We start from the raw sequence: 15,859 nt of genomic DNA, 5'->3' as shown, positions 1-15,859 counted from the left end.
GCCCAATGTGGGACTCGATCCCTGGACTGGGGTCACGCCCTGAGCCAAAGTCAGATGCTCAACTGCTGATTCACCCAGGGGTCTCCATATTCTTTCATCACAAAATCTGCATCTCTAAGTGCATCTCAATGCCTATCCTCTACTTTCCCTCCTGTATAAAATGTTTGTGCTTTGCTAAAACCATCATCTCTTGTTTTGTACTGGATCTTGTCCCCTTTTTATCCAATTAAGAACCTCACTCCTATAGTTATCCCCTGTAGTTTCCTACAACTAGACCGTGCTCAACAGCATTGAGCATTAAAAACAAAACAAATCAACTCCTTTCATCCCATATTCCTCCTTATATGATTGTTCTGTTTCTCCATTTTATAGAAAATCTCTTTAAAAGTATAGCCTAAATTTCCTGTATCTACTTCATGTCTTCCTGTTCTCTCTAGAACTATCTCTAGAATCTATGCCAGACTTTTGTCATCACCACCCAATGGAAAACAGTCATAAAATTCACCAATTATTTCTTCTTTCCCAAATACAGTGAGTAATTTGTCAGTCTTTAGCTCATGTACCCCTTAGTACATTTGACAAAAAGAAGTAATCTCTCCTTATAGTATTTTCTTCACACTTTCCATGATAGCCTCCCTTCATGTTTTTTTCCCCACTATTTTACTGGCTATTCTTCCTTGGTTTCTTTCTGTAGCTTCGTACTTTTCCTAGATTTAAATGATGATGTGTGTCATTGTTCAGGGAAAGCTTATCCCCTCTCCTATCTCTCTCCTTCTTTCATAAATCCCGCCTGGCCTCCCTGCTGTTCCCTGGGCACCCTGCATATTCTCAGGCTTTGGGGCTCTGCTCCTTTTTGTTTCCTCTACTCCCGAGTGTTCTTCCCTCAGAGCATCAATACCCTTTTGTCTTTTAACTTAATTCAGGCCTCTGCTTAAAATCCTCTCCTAACAGGACTCTTTCCTGACAAGTCTACCTAAAATACTAACCCTATTTGCTCTATACTTTTACCCTGGCTTCTTTTTCTCCTAAAATTTGTCATAAATACATATCTGCAGAAATCAGATTTCAATGAGGACTTTTTTTATCTTGTTCACTGCTGTATATCTAATGTCTAAACAGCACCTAACACATCGTTGATACTCAATATGTATCTGTTGAGTGACATAACTCAGTCATAACTCTGCTAAAATTTTTTCAGTGACTCCTCACTGCCCTGGACATAATCAAATTCCTTAGCCTGGCTTGAGAGACCCTCCATAAAAAGGGTATTAAACTTCAGAGTGTTGTTAATATAAGTTAATACTCTCGAAGTACCTAGAACAGTGCCTGACACATAATCAATTTAGAATGTATGAGCTATTATTAATTATTCTTAAACTCTAATTCTTACTACTTACCTTCTGTGCTTCAGTATCCCAATGCCTACTTATCATTAGGTCTCCTTAAAATGTCACACCCTCTGCATTTCCTTTCCTAATTCTTTAACCCTGAGTTGGGTGCTTCTGCATTCATTGACTGGCACTGTGGCCCAGTCACTCTGCACTTTAATAGACTCTTACTTGCCTGAGCATTGCTAGATGATCTGCATCTTGAAGGTCAGCTTTGTAGCCATGGGTCTATCACAGGATGTGGCACATTAATAGTTACTCAATAAATACCTGTTTAATAATAAGTGAGCTTCAATTCAATGGTTAATTTCCATTTTCTCGCCTGTAGGCTTCTCAGTACTTCAGGAGGAGCTAAACACTGCACAGCACAAGCAGAAAGAGGAGCAAGGTGCTTCTAAAGAAAGCGAGTCCTGTGATCACCCTCCCATTGTCTCAGAGGAAGACATTTCTGTTGGGTATTCCACTTTTCAGGATTGCATCCCCAAAGCTGAGGGGGACAGCTCAGCAACAGAGCTCTTTCCCCAAACTCACAAGGAGCAAGTTCAACAGGATTTCTCAGGGAAAACGCAAGGCCTGCCTGAAGAGTCATCTCTTGAATGTCAGCAAGAGTACTTGTGAGTGTCAAAAGAAAGCCCATCAAATGTAATTCTACGAAACAAGCCAGTGTGACAAGTGTGCCCACGCATATACAGCTGTAAATGGTTTTCAGGTGGTTTTCAAATAACCTCACCAATAACAAGTGCCAGAACTACAGAAAAAGAGCAAAAGAGTTGAGACCTAATTGTGACAGCCTCATGTGGTAGATCTGATAGAACCAACTTCCAGTCCTGTGACCTTGGGCAAGTCCCAAAGCCCTTTTGATTTCTCTTTCCACCTCTCTAAGTTATATTAATATATTCCTTATTCATTTCATAGGGTCACAGGTCAAGGATGTGTGTGTGAAAGCATTGTTTCAACTATAAAATTTCATATGGACCTCATTCTTATTACTCATTAGAGTACTGCCCCTCACTTCTCTGTAGTGCTTGGACAGGTGCCAGTTGTCCCTGGCTCATTGAGAGTGTGAACAGTGGCAGCATACAGTGAAGCAGCTCTCAGTGTGTTTCACCAAAGCGATGGGGTGGCCAGCAGTAAAATTGGAAACACAGCACAGATTATTCACACGGAATGGTAGACTATTAAAATAAGGTGGGATGGGATCAGAGTGGGAGTAAAGAAAGTCTTTGGGAGAGCTTCCGGCCAAAGGAAGCTACAGAACAGGCAGCTCAGAACCCAACCAAGTTCTGGGCTTTTATAGAAGCGAAGGAGAAAGAGTTGTTTAAATGGCACTTGTTATTTAGAGAAAGAAAACAGACTATTGCAAAAGGAAATTGTGTCCCCAGCCCTGAAATCTGAGAACAGTGTGTCAGGAGATTGCATCAGAGCATTTCTCTTGTCATTAAGTGAGTTTTGTGCTGGGGTCACTGGAACTTGAAAAGAGAGTGAAGTGAATAATAAAATCATCTCTATTTCCACCGAACCACCACCCTCCCAACTACCTTTAGATTTTAGGGAAGAGAAGAAAAAGAAAGAGAAAGAAACAGGTGGGAAGCAAAGAGGGCATATCAGGGAAGCACTTGGGGCATTTAATATGGAGTGACAATAATGTACAGTAAGTTAAAAAAAAAAGCAGAGATTTTTCTTATTTAGAAAATTGGAGTATAAAGATTGCATTGGAGTAACTCCAAATTATAACAGTAGAAAAAGTTTTAACCAGGTCTTTCCATGAAGTCATATAGTTTTCCAGAGGTATAATAAGATTCTATATATTTACAGTTATGATAATGATATTAACATGGGTTTATATATTGGTTTTTAAATTTTTTCCCCAAACTTTGATTCTTGCCTCGAAAACCTTATTATTTACAGATCTTTGTTATATAAACTTTCTCAAATCTTCAAGTTCACCTTCAGTTATCAAAGAAAAGATGAAATTATAATTTATATACTTTGTAGAAATTAGGAAATGGTAATACATTTTAGGATAATTTTTTATCTCTAGAATACACCTTTCTTAGTCAATGCTAGATCAATGTGCGGTAATTTAACATGACTTCCCTGGACCATGAAGGTAAATTCCATCTTTCCTTCCAATTCCCTTGCTTCAGCAGAACGAAAAATGCATATGCTTTCATGCTATAACTTGGCTTCTCTGTTTCAGTGTGACAACCCCAGGGACGGAAGTGTCGGAGACTCAAAAGCCTACAGCTGAATCTGCCTCTCCCAGCAAGACACCTGAGGAAATCAGGACCCCTCCTGAGGAGGAGAGGCCATACCTCCAGACCCCAACATCTAGCGAGCATGGAGATTCTCCTATCATACAAGAACCCGAAGAGCCCCCAGAACGTGGGGAGGAGAGTCCTCGGAAAACCAGCCTGGTGATAGTGGAATCTGCTGAAGACCAGTCACAGATACTTGAAAGACTTGATGAAGATGCAGCTTTCCATAAGGTAAGAATCTACTCCATTTCCTTGCCCACAGGCAGTGAAGCTACAAATCTTCCCCAGTTTCCATTTCTCTGATGGCTTATGTTTTCTCTGAAAAAATTAACCTGGGTCATGTGAACCTCTCAATCCCTTTTAAAACCTGGGGACTAGAGAATCTAGAAAAAAAAATGATACACGTTCCAATTCTAGCTATTTGATCGTGAGCTCTAATTGGAAAACCATTTGCTAAGGAAAATGAACCCTGGTGTGAAACAAGATACCTGGATGTAACTTTTCAAAATTGATAACCATGGGCTTGAAGACTAGTAAGAGGGATGAACAGGGCCTCAGGTAAGTGCCAGCCATGGAAACGTGTGGCAGGCAGACTCTGATTAGATCTGTCTGTGCTGTCAGCTGATGAGCATGCAGATTGTGGATATTTAGTGGGGTTTACCTCCTCAAAATTTTCTCATTAAAGGAAAGATGATTTCCAAAATAGATCTCCTTATATCTGTTTTTAAAATGATTTTGAAAAAAAGGACATTGTTCCTCAACTTCTTGCTGATTGAGAATATCAGAATACCTGACTGGAGCAGGAGCTTGCATCACACCCTTTCCTTTGTCATTAAATGAGTTTTGATGTTCTGAAGAGAGGTGGAGACCATATTAAGAAATTCACATAAACCATTTATTCTCAAAACATATTCTAATCTCTCCACATCCTCAGCATTAACTGGTGGGGTCTGAGCCCTCCTCAGAGCTTGTGAATCGAAATGAACCTCAGAGGGGGAAGGGGGACCCAGAATCTGTATTTCAGGTAACTCCCTAGATGATTCTCATGCACAGAAGAAAGTGCCAGGATCTTTTTGCGTTAAATGTAATTTAATATCAATTAAATTCTATATTTTTCCTTTTATTTATTTTTTATTTTTCCTTTTAGAATCCAAAAACATTTTCTACATCAAAGTGTTTTTAAAGCATTACTATATGTCTCAGTAGTAGAGAATGAGTTATATAAAGGAACTGAAACTTTGAGGAAAAGAGTACAACTTATCTGCGGGCTGAAGGCTCACATTTATTTTTGTTCACCGTGAGGATGACATCTGCTCATAAATCTGCAGGATTTATCTAAAATCATAACTAAAATTAGGAGAGGTTCAGACGAATGAAAACTGTGTCCCAATTTTGGCAGTTATCTTAAATAATGAATTCATCCCATGAATGGAATTTTATTTTAAGTTTACATAGAATTATTCATCTCCCAAGTTCTTATCTTAAATGAATTCTAGTAAAAATGTTTCAAAGATGCTATCTGGACCTAAAAGTTAACTAAATTTAGCCTAAGAATCTATTGGCTAAATGAAGTATAGATCTCAAACAATTATTTGGATAATTCATTTACTTTTTCAATGCACATAAAGAAATTTTGATAAGTCCTTCTGTAGTCCACTTTATACAGACCCATTCCATTTATTCGTGATGAATATCCAATTATCTCTGTGATCCTTCCTAGTTTGACCCTTAACTTCTCATGACCCTATCTTGAGGATCCAATTTCAATCACTTTTCTTGCTGATCATATTTCTAGGCAGTAGATTCCTGAATATATTTAAAGTATAATTTGGCTTAGATTTAACATGTTTTCTTTTAGTAGAAAAGCATATAGCAATATACCAGATATTTAAAAATATGTTGGAAAAATTTCATTGAGTTTTCTTTAAAAAAAAATAGCATCCCCTTGAGAGAGAGTACATTGACAAAATGCTCCCAAGATATATGTTCTAATCTAAAATTATGTTTTAAATTCCATCTCTAACTCAGGGCCAGACCCATAATATCAGACTGGCCAGTGCACCTTAACTTCTCTGCAGAATGAGTCTAATATTCATAGCCTGCCTCCTTTGTTCCCAGGGAGATGCTTTACTGGCTAGATAACAACTATTAGGAAATACTGACTTTTTGCAGAAAGTTGTGCTCCAAGCATAAGTTATTTCTATACCTGTGGGTTAATCATTTCAAGACTAAGCCTGAGTGTCAGTGGCTTACAAGTGTTGTTTGTGCTGCTTAACTTCTGTGTTTACATCTAGTTATTTATCAGGAATTTAAGTCCAAGAAGTGATGTGGACAAGCTGCTTATTTCTTCTGACAGATTTTGACAGATGGGCACTCAGACAGCTTTCAGAATTCCAGATTTTTTTTTCATTCATGAACACAAAACTATCTTCTTATCAAAATGTGAGATAGGCACACACCTGTTTGCCCTGCTGGCTTTTCCACCAAAGCTTCCATGAATGAGACTTTGAGAAAACAGTGTGAACTAACGCAGAAACCAGTAGTGAAGACATTCCTTAGCGTGTTAAACAAAACAATGCTTCCATGCTTCCACCAGGAGCTAACAGAGGAATTAGGTGAGCTGGAGGCCAGCTCAGATGAGGAGGCGATGGTAACTACCAGGGTTGTCCGCCGACGAGTGATTATTCAGGTACCAGTTACGTTACTGCACGTCTGGGACGCTTCTGTCCCCATAGCCCTCAGAGAGTGATAGACCTGGAGCATTGAGGGCTTGGCATGCTCTTTAGGTAGTGCATGGCCATTCAAAAGCAGATCCTTTAACTCTCCTAAGTTTGGTTTGTTTAAAAAAAAAATGCAGCAGTGATGACATTGGCAGCCCACCTCCAAGAGAGCGAACAGCAAGAGCAAGAGTGCTTCTTCACTCCCACCCACCTCACCTCGCTTGTCTGTTTTTGTTCGTATGTTTGTTTTACACCTAACTTTGGTCCAGTTCTCCTAAGCATGTTATTACCCATTTTTTTCCTTTCTTTTAAACATACTACTCGACAGGACTTGGCATCTCAGCAGTGCTTCTTAGTAGCTCCCTTCCTTTTCTAACATGGCTCACATTATAAGCACTTGGGAGTAGTTTCTCAGAATTGGTACCAAACACCAAAGTGACCCTTTTCTCTCAACCATTTAGGGAGATGATATGCCTGACATACCCCCAGAAACAGTCACAGAAGAAGAATACATTGATGAGCACGGACACACTGTGGTAAAGAAGGTATTAATCTAATGTGGTTGATGTCAAACTTATCAGTACCCTGGTACTGCCGCTCAAAGACGAGCTGCATGAATAAAATATCTTTCAGGTCACTAGAAAAATCATTAGGCGGTATGTATCCTCTGATGGCACAGAGAAAGAGGAGGTTACGATGCAGGGAATGGCACAGGGACCCATCAGCATTGAGGAAGGAGATGGCTATTCCAAAGTCATGAAGCGCATTGTATTAAAGAGTGACATCGAACAGTCAGAGGTAAGATCATCTGATTCTCCAGCCTGGTTTTATGGAGAAGTATAAATTAGAGTCAGAAGAGGTGGATGCATTTGTTTATCTCTAATGGCCCCTTATATGGCACCCTGATTTCAGCTCACATTCGTTTTTCTCTTCATGATTTTGTGGAATTTTAAAATAGCCATAGAGGAGATTTATAGCCACTATAGTCATTATCTCTCTTTGGCCCTTCTTATTTCTATTTCCTGTTTAATTCATAGTCAAGTACATACAACAGAAATCCAAAGTCAAATTTCAGAAGACCAGATTTTCATTTGCTGGCAAACAATGTCACACAAAGCGCCTACTCTTGTGTTGTTGTGCTTGTTCCCTGGGTGGGATGGCAGCCTTCTGTAAGGCACTATAGATAAATATCTGAGAGTTAAGCTTATGCATTTTAGAGTCACTAAAGCCAGGATCCCAAGAATCCCTGATCAATAGTTTTCTTTCTGTTCTACTTCTCTCTAAGGAACAGTTACCTCTTTGACATATAATTTCTGACATACTCACTGTTTTGCATTCATTCATATCCTCAAAATACTATTATTATACACAAAATTTCTCTAGAAATCTACTTTTTCAGTTTTTCATATCTTTGAAAGTTTCTTCTTTGGGAATTAATTTTATCTTCATAATGTCAAAACCATTTAAACTTGGAAAGAGAGGGTTCATCTACAAGCTGTTATGTCCACATTGCACTGAGCAATCGGTTTCTCATTCATAATACTTCCTGACAGATTTTCTTTCAAGTGACTCATGAGTGGTTGGTTTGGTGCTGAGTACATTATAGCAGCATTACCAATTGATGCTTTTTGTAACTGCTTCTCTTTTCCAAAATACTGTTTTCTAGAAGACCAATATATATCATTATAGGGTTTTGGTGTTTTTGTTTTTCTACATAGGAAAACTCATCACTGTTACATTGTGTCAGTCAGAAACTGTATCATGTGTCCTTCATTCATTAGGTAACTTTGTCTGAGCCCAGCATTTTGTCCAGTACCTCACAATTTCAGGCTGAACCAGTGGAAGGCCGTAGAGTCAGCAAAGTTGTTAAAACAACTGTGGTACATGGAGAGAGGATGGAGAAACATCTGGGTGATTCTAGTTTAGCCACTGATCTTCCTTCAGCCAAAGATGACTTTGAAGAGGTATAGAAGCATTATCACTTTTTTGGTTTTGTGTTGTGTGTTTTGTTTGCTTTGTGTTTAAAAAGAAAATGGTTTATCATTATGTCATTCCACATATGTGTTCATGGGAGGGTACAGACTAATTCAAGAGTAGAACTCCTGTTTGTGTAACTCTACAGCGAGTTAATGTTTCCACAACTTGTGATATTCATTGGTACCACTATAAATGCTTTAAATATCAAGATGACCAACATTGACTTCAGCTGAATCAGAATCAGAATCTTTAGAATTAGGTCATGATCGTACATCTTACGTGGAAGTCCCGGAAGTGACTTCCCAATTACTAAGAGAAAGAAATGAATAGGTTGCAAATTATCATTACTAGCTGATATTTTCAAATGTTTCCAAAGATAGGCATTAAAGAAAGTTCAGGTTTATTTTAAACCTAGAAATAAAATAAGCATTTTTAATTATTTAAGTTCTAATTTCCAATAATTAGGTAATGAGTCTATGGGGACAGATCCTTCCTAGGTACAAGAATCCAAAAATTCTGAAAACCAAAACAAATTTTGTAAGTTAGTAGCAAGCTAATTGGGCAGTGAAACTTAAGATGAGCTGACATGGAGGGTTTTTTTTTCTTTGTCCTACCTAGAATGAATATTCATATGTTTTGCTGTTTATTTGTTTATTTATGAGTTTGATTGCAGGATGCTGTCCCAACCCCTTCTGGGGTATTAGAATGTACATTGTATATATCATACTACCTTCCTAAAATCCAAAAAGAAAAAATTCTGAATTCTGAAACACATCTGGTCCCAAGGGTTTTGACTAAGGGATTGTGGGCATATGCAAACATCCACCAAACATTTTTTGCTATTGAGACATTTTGAAGTTAAATGTTACATGTGTGTCCTCATCTATACCCATGGTATGCGTTAGGATTATATATGAATGCATTGGGATTTGAAAAGCATACCTTAATGAAATACTTTTAAGGGAAGCATTTTTAATCAAAAGATGAATTATGTGAGTTGTACACTGTAGGCCGTATTTATTTGTTGCTTATTGTGTCTCTGATCATTATATTTACCAGTGGAGTCTCCACTGGGAAAGGAAGGAAGATGAAATGAGGAGAAAATTAAAAGTCAATCAGTTCAGCTATTATTTACCAGCATTTATGAAGCATTATAATGCATGTCCCTCACAAGTGGGAGAAATTTAAATAAAATTCAATACTTGCATTTGATCTTAATATTGTTTTTACTTATCCTTTCAAATATATTTTTTATACTTATTATCAATTAAGCAAAGTAATAGATTATTTCTAAGTCTATGGTTTATGATGGGTTTTGTCCTGTTTTCTTTTTTCTTACTTTAGGCTTTGAGTTATACAGGTAGCCACATGAAAGTGCACCTCCCCAGTTTAGTAGAGAATGAAATCCTGAAAGAGGATGGATCAATAATTAAAAGGTTTGGGTTAGCATGGGGTTACGCTTTGCCAACTAACATCTTAAATTTTTCTCCAATTTTAAGAAAAGAAAAACAGAGCCCCTACATATACCCTAACATCCTTTGGGAACTTTCAACTCTCTCTGTATTGTACACTTTTGTCAAATGGTAGATCTGTCAATGTGTCATACCTATAGATGCTTTGAAGGTAATACTAAGGCTTGAGAATGAGACACCTGTTTACACAATCACTCCTTGGGTTTTAGCAAGTCATCAGTTTTGCTGAGGCCAACTGCCTGGGATAGTCCAAGATAGTTGTGTTGATAGATTTGGAGCACATATGAAGAGGAATCTAATCAACTGCTCACAAATTAATCTTGTGACCAGCTGCCTTCAGCTCAATCTTAGCAAATCATAACTTTGTGTGGTACATGCTTAAGGTTTCTTTCTTTCTTTCTTTCTTTCTTTCTTTCTTTCTTTCTTTCTTTCTTTCTTTTGTTTTGTTTTGTTTTGTTTTGTTTTGTTTTGTTTTTAGCTCCTTCTAAAAGCTTTGAGCTAGTTCATGATCTGGCATGTGAGTGGCAAATAACATGAGCATGAGTTTGATACCAACAAACCTGAATGTACCTAGCAGTACTGAAACCAGGGAATCTACTAAGTTAAGAAAGAATCATAAAAGCAATAAGCAACTCACTTTTGCACCTATAAAAGGGGACCAGCTGTGAAACGCTCTGGTCAGCCCATCCCTACCACCAATTTGATGTATGAACTTCAGTACCCTTGCCTTGTCTCCTGGCCCTTGTCTCTGGTCCTTTAGCAGCACCATGCTAATAAAGTGCTCTCTGCTTCTCAGTGAAAAGACACAATGGAAATTCAAGTTACTATTGTGCTTTCCATGTCATTGTAAAGAAGAAAAAGATTGTCATTTATAGTACTCTACAAAGCTATTTTTAGCCTGTAGAACATAATAATTAGAACAGTGAATTAAAGGTTCTATCACAATTCCGCCCTCCAATCACATGTGAACAACCACAGCAGCTAAGAATTTAAGGGTATAATTGCCAAGAGAACTATAAAAATGCTACATAAACTAAGAATAAAGTGCTTTTTATACTCTGAACTTTTTTAAAAAAAGATTTTATTTATTGAGAAAGAGAAAGAGACAGGGAGAGGGAGAAGCAGACTCCCCATTGAGCAGAGAGCATGATGTGGTGCTCGATCCCAGGGCCCCAAGATCATGGCCTAGGCAGAAGGCAGACGCTTAACCCACTGAGCCACCCAGGCACTCCTGTACTCTAAACATTTAAGTCTTTTATTCAGTTACTCAGACAAAGCCATATAAACCATGTACATATCCTAGCATCATGAGATGTTTAAATTGGAATACATTTAGAGATGAGTTAATCCAAAGTTCTCAACTACAACTGGTGAATTTGAAGCCAAAGATACAGATAACTCAAATTCTATAGCTATTTAGTTCTGGAACTGTATTTGTCATGTATAACACTTTATCTTGTATGTTGCTGAAGACATTTCATGATGCCCACTGCTCCCCTTATATGCATAATGGGTAGATTCATTTCACTGCTTGAAGAATATGCATATGCATACTCATAAACACATTCATCTACACATATCTGCACAAAATATCAGGGATTGTCCTGTGAATAAAGCTTATCCCCCCACACCAGTGCCATGAAGGCTTCTCTTAGCTCTTGGCAGAAATAGTCAGATATTTGCCTTTTGGGAGAAGAAAAATTATAGGTGCTACATAGTTTAAAAAAAAACAAACCATGATTTGATGTCAACCATTGGAACCAGATTTGACCTTTTATTAAGAAGAGCAAATTTAGTGTGCCTGGGTGGCTCAGTCGGTTAAGTGTCTGACTTAGGTCATAATCTCAGGGTCCCAGGATTGAGCCCCATATTGAGCTCCATGCTCAGTGGGGAGCCTGCTTAAAGATTCTCTCTCCCTGTACCTCTTCCCCTCTCTCTCTCAAATATATAAATAATTTTTAAAGGAACAAATTTGTTTTCAGATGCAAAATAATTCATGTGGTGTCAAAGGAAGGGAGAGAAGAAGAGAACATGAGAGGAGAAAGAAGAAGGAAACAAAAGATGCCCAAAAGAAAGCTGAAAACATTTCAGCTAATAGAAGTCATTTAAAAAAATAAATAAATAAAAATGATCTTAAATGCATGACAGTGTTAGAAGGCAGAATAATGATGAGAGCAGAACCTCTAGCTCTTTAACACTAGGAATCAATAAGAAAAATGCTGGGTAAAGTCATGAAAACTGCTCATTTCTTCCATGGTTTTCAATGAAGATGCATGGCATCATGGTAAGGATTCAGGCTCTGGAATCTTTGAGTCTTGGCCCCACTTCATACTAACTGTTATTTTGTATTTGGAGCATTGCTTAAAATCTCTGAGATTCATTTTCCTTATTCATTATAATAATAGTGCCTGGCACATTAAAAATGTTCACCACATATTTACGGAATGAATAATTATATTTAGAAGTAGTGAGAAGAAGAGAGGATGTACAAATTACAGCATAATCGTTTTCAAGAAGAGATACAGGAAAATAGTACAAAATATTACAGTACATCATAGCCCCTTTGTCGAGTAATCACTAGTTAAGAGGGAACCAAGAAAGCAGCAGACTGTTCAATGGCATAGAAGACCAAAAATGGGCAAAGTCCATTGAGATCTGAGCAGACGGAGGAAGAATTTGTCTCGGTGTTTTTTTTCTTTCCTCTCTCTTCCCCACCGTCTTCAGATGGGGTTTCAATATCTGGGCAGACCTTCATCTCTCACTGGTACACCTTCCTCTATGTTGATAGAAGAGGATTCCAGTTTTAAAGATCTGTGTCCATGGAAAAATTTTCCTAGAACAGGATGCAACTCTAAGGAGTAAGCTGGCAGTGAAGGTGTTTCAAAAAAAAAAAAAAAAATCAAGAACTATTCTCAGCCTGTCAAGAAGTACATATGGAATCCCTGTTTCAGGATGAGCCAAGCTTTCCTTTTCTTTTCTTTCTTTTTTTTTTTAAGATTATTTTATTTATTTTAGGAAAAGAGTATGAGCAGGAAGGGCAGAAGGAGGGAGAGAGATTCTCAAACAGATCCCCACTGAGTGGGAAGACTTATGCAGAGCTCATTCCCATGATCCTGAGAATACGACCTGAGCCAAAATGAAGAGTCAGATACCCAACCAACTGCACCACTCAGGCGCCCCAAGCCAAGCTTTTCAAATCAGTGTGCCTTGAACAAAACATGAATGATTGGTTACTTTTGGAGAGAATCACATTAAAGCATGGTTTTATTTATTTGAAATAGTTCCTTAAGTTTTAAAAAATACTCTTTGTTCCAAAACACTTTAAAACACTTCATGACTCACATCAGATAGAAGAAGCCATGTTTCAAAGACAGATGTGGAAAGATGGCTGTTGTTCAACTAATAGCTCAGTGTAGAATTATCCGGAGGTAGGACAGTAAAGTACTTTCATGTCACGGTTACCCCCATTCCAAAGATGGTGGCTGTCTTTTAGTGAAGAAAGCATAATTCTCTCTTGTCTGCTTTCCTCCAGGACAACAATGAGTAAAGCCAGTACACAGAAGAGGGCTGTGGTGAAGGACCAGCATGGAAAACGCATTTACTTGGAGCACCTGGAGGATGTACCAGAAGCACTAGACCAAGATGACCTCCAGCGCGACCTCCAGCAACTCCTTCGGCATTTCTGCAAGGAGGACTCGAAGCCAGAGGCCAAGTGAGGGGCTGCCCAGTCCTCACACCAGAAACCACACATTCACTCAATATGCAACTTCCCGCGTCATTAGCAGAGTGACCTAACCGGCCTCATGGGATACCCTGACACTTCCACTTTGAGCAAATACACACCGCATTTTGTTTCAGTTTTTCCCCGTCCTCTCTCTGACTGTAAGCTAATTTGTGACCAAAGATAGCATCCTTCAGACTGGATGCTGTATCCACTACTTTGTTGTGTCTGTGCTAAACTGGGAACTGGCCACCTCCATTGTTCTTTGCTCCTGCACAAGCTCCATGAAAATCCATCGATCAGAAGAACTTCACCTACAGACCTCTTCAAGTGATGCTATCTAGGAGTCCTTCCAGGGGATATCCTTATACCATGTATATAGCTAAAATGCTCAGATGAACAACATATTAAATTAAAACCACTGCCTATCATAACTACACTGGGCATCATGGAATAAAAGGCCTCTAGAAATTGCTGAACAATGGTTAATTAAGATATTGCTAACACAATCGAATGATAATACAGTTCTACTGCAAAAGAAGCACTTCAGACCTACCATGTCCTTAGAACTTCCAGAGTAGCCATTGCTCCTAGTTAAAGATGGGTTGATAACCTCAAGGAACTATCCTAACTAAGCACTTACTGCTGGTGCTGGCCAGCCTTGATTTAGGATTCTCCAACAGCCACTCTGAGGGAAGGGAGAAGGGGAGCAGACGGCTAAAGGAAGGAATCAATGAGGTATTCAGCTGCTAGCAGCCACAGCTGGTGGCGTTCTAGCATCTTCAGGTCTTTTAGATTTTGGACACATTGGCAGGGTATTTTAAAAGCTATAACTACTGTAGTTTTCCAGTTTTCATTGCTGCTTTAGCAAACCACGCTGTCTTATTGGTGGTACTTTCTTCTGGCCACTGCACTGTAGATAATTCATTGGAAACAAGATTTACCCTCTACGCAAAAGGTTAAACTCCTTCACCATGTTGGAGTGGTTCCCCTCTCCTGACCCCCCGCCCGGGTTTATATCTTCTCTAATACCTGCATGTAGCATTTAAAAATCAAAACCACAGTCAAAACTCCTCTTCTGATCACACTGATGGTTTTCATTCTTTTGACCCTGAGCAAGCACTTTTCACTTTTCCGCTAGGTCTGTTTTTTAGCTTGCAGACAAGGTTGAGAAATCCTTACCAATTTGGTTTTGGTTAAAATTTTTGATTTATTTATTTGAAATCCAAACTCCCTTGGAAACTCTGAAGTGCATTTGTGCACTTTTTTGTTTCAAAGAAGGAACTTTAATCATCTGAGTGATTTCCATGTCCTATTCCTTATTCCTCTAGTGGTTGAAGCTGTGTAGCATTTTAACATATATATATATTCACAAATATATTCATATAAACAGTATACATTTCGAATCAGTTATTTGTTAAAGAAAAGTATATTCAATGAAGATGAAATTAAAAAAAAAAAAAGAGTCTATCCTCCAGGGATTGAACATTTTCCAATTCTATCTGGTCTTTTCCTGTTGTGCAAAAATGACTCATTGCTCCGAATGTCAAAAACAAATGTGACAAACAATGGCACTTCATCATTTCAAGTAATGTTGCCAAGGGAGAAAATTTCCTGGGAGGGAGGTTTCCCACAAGCCAAATCTCTTAAGCCTCAAATGCTAGCACTTTTTGGCAGTTGGATAGGAAATAAAGCTTTCTTTGGCAGCCAAAATGAGAGCGGCTCATGGTGAAACTTTTTGAGACACGCCATGGCCTTCTTGTCAAAACCTTCACTGGAGCTCAAGAAAAGCATTTCTGTTGTGTTATTTGCAGTGCAGATGATGTCTGTGTAACAACATAATGGTTATTCACCTTTTTTTGATTTTTGATTTTTGCTGTGTAATCAAAAAACTTGAATACTGTGAGAAGAAGTGAATTTTCAGTTGATGAATCAGCATCTTGTTCCCATGGTGATAACACTAATTGAATATATCTATGAGGGCATGTATTAGTTAATGGAAAAAAAAATACAACACTAACAATACATAGCTGCAATGTGTACAATGGCTGATTTAATTAAATAAAATGTACAAGTGTTAAATGTGGCAACAGTAATTTATTCTTCTTTATCACTTAGTCTGTGATTTCATGAGATAAGAGGTTATTAAAGAGATGACATGGGTATGAAGCCAGAAAGGGCACAGAATGCTCTTTCCCTTCTAATTTTTATTTAGTGACTGAGTATGCTATATAACCAACACTGTATATAAGCACTGAAATGGGTAGAAAGATTTTTGTCCTTGCCCTCAAAACTTTTCGTTATGCAAAAGGAGAAAGACAAA

General features: G+C 38.2%; 1 protein-coding gene across 50 annotated transcripts in view; it reads left to right on the top strand.

The window, feature by feature from the left end:
* The window catches only part of ANK2 (ankyrin 2), a 330,735-nt gene extending 315,112 nt beyond the window's left edge, over positions 1-15,623 (top strand). For 31 of the 50 annotated variants that reach the window (XM_038581813.1, XM_038581831.1, XM_038581851.1 and 28 more), the window contains 7 exons: positions 1,717-2,002; positions 3,589-3,877; positions 6,828-6,911; positions 7,000-7,164; positions 8,148-8,330; positions 9,688-9,779; positions 13,348-15,623. In XM_038581813.1, the coding sequence (XP_038437741.1) occupies positions 1,717-2,002; positions 3,589-3,877; positions 6,828-6,911; positions 7,000-7,164; positions 8,148-8,330; positions 9,688-9,779; positions 13,348-13,531 (1,283 nt within the window). In that variant the 3' untranslated portion in view covers positions 13,532-15,623. Of the gene's footprint in view, positions 1-1,716; positions 2,003-3,588; positions 3,878-6,242; positions 6,336-6,827; positions 6,912-6,999; positions 7,165-8,147; positions 8,331-9,687; positions 9,780-13,347 lie in introns of all 50 variants that reach the window. The other 19 variants (XM_038581821.1, XM_038581822.1, XM_038581834.1 and 16 more) reach the window with 2 other exon arrangements.
* Positions 15,624-15,859: the final 236 nt, after the last annotated feature.

This window comes from Canis lupus, chromosome 32 (assembly GCF_011100685.1).
Source record: "Canis lupus familiaris isolate Mischka breed German Shepherd chromosome 32, alternate assembly UU_Cfam_GSD_1.0, whole genome shotgun sequence".
NCBI lineage: Eukaryota > Metazoa > Chordata > Mammalia > Carnivora > Canidae > Canis > Canis lupus.
The sequence above is the reverse complement of the archived record's forward strand: the minus strand, read 5'-3'. Positions and strand labels throughout refer to the sequence as shown.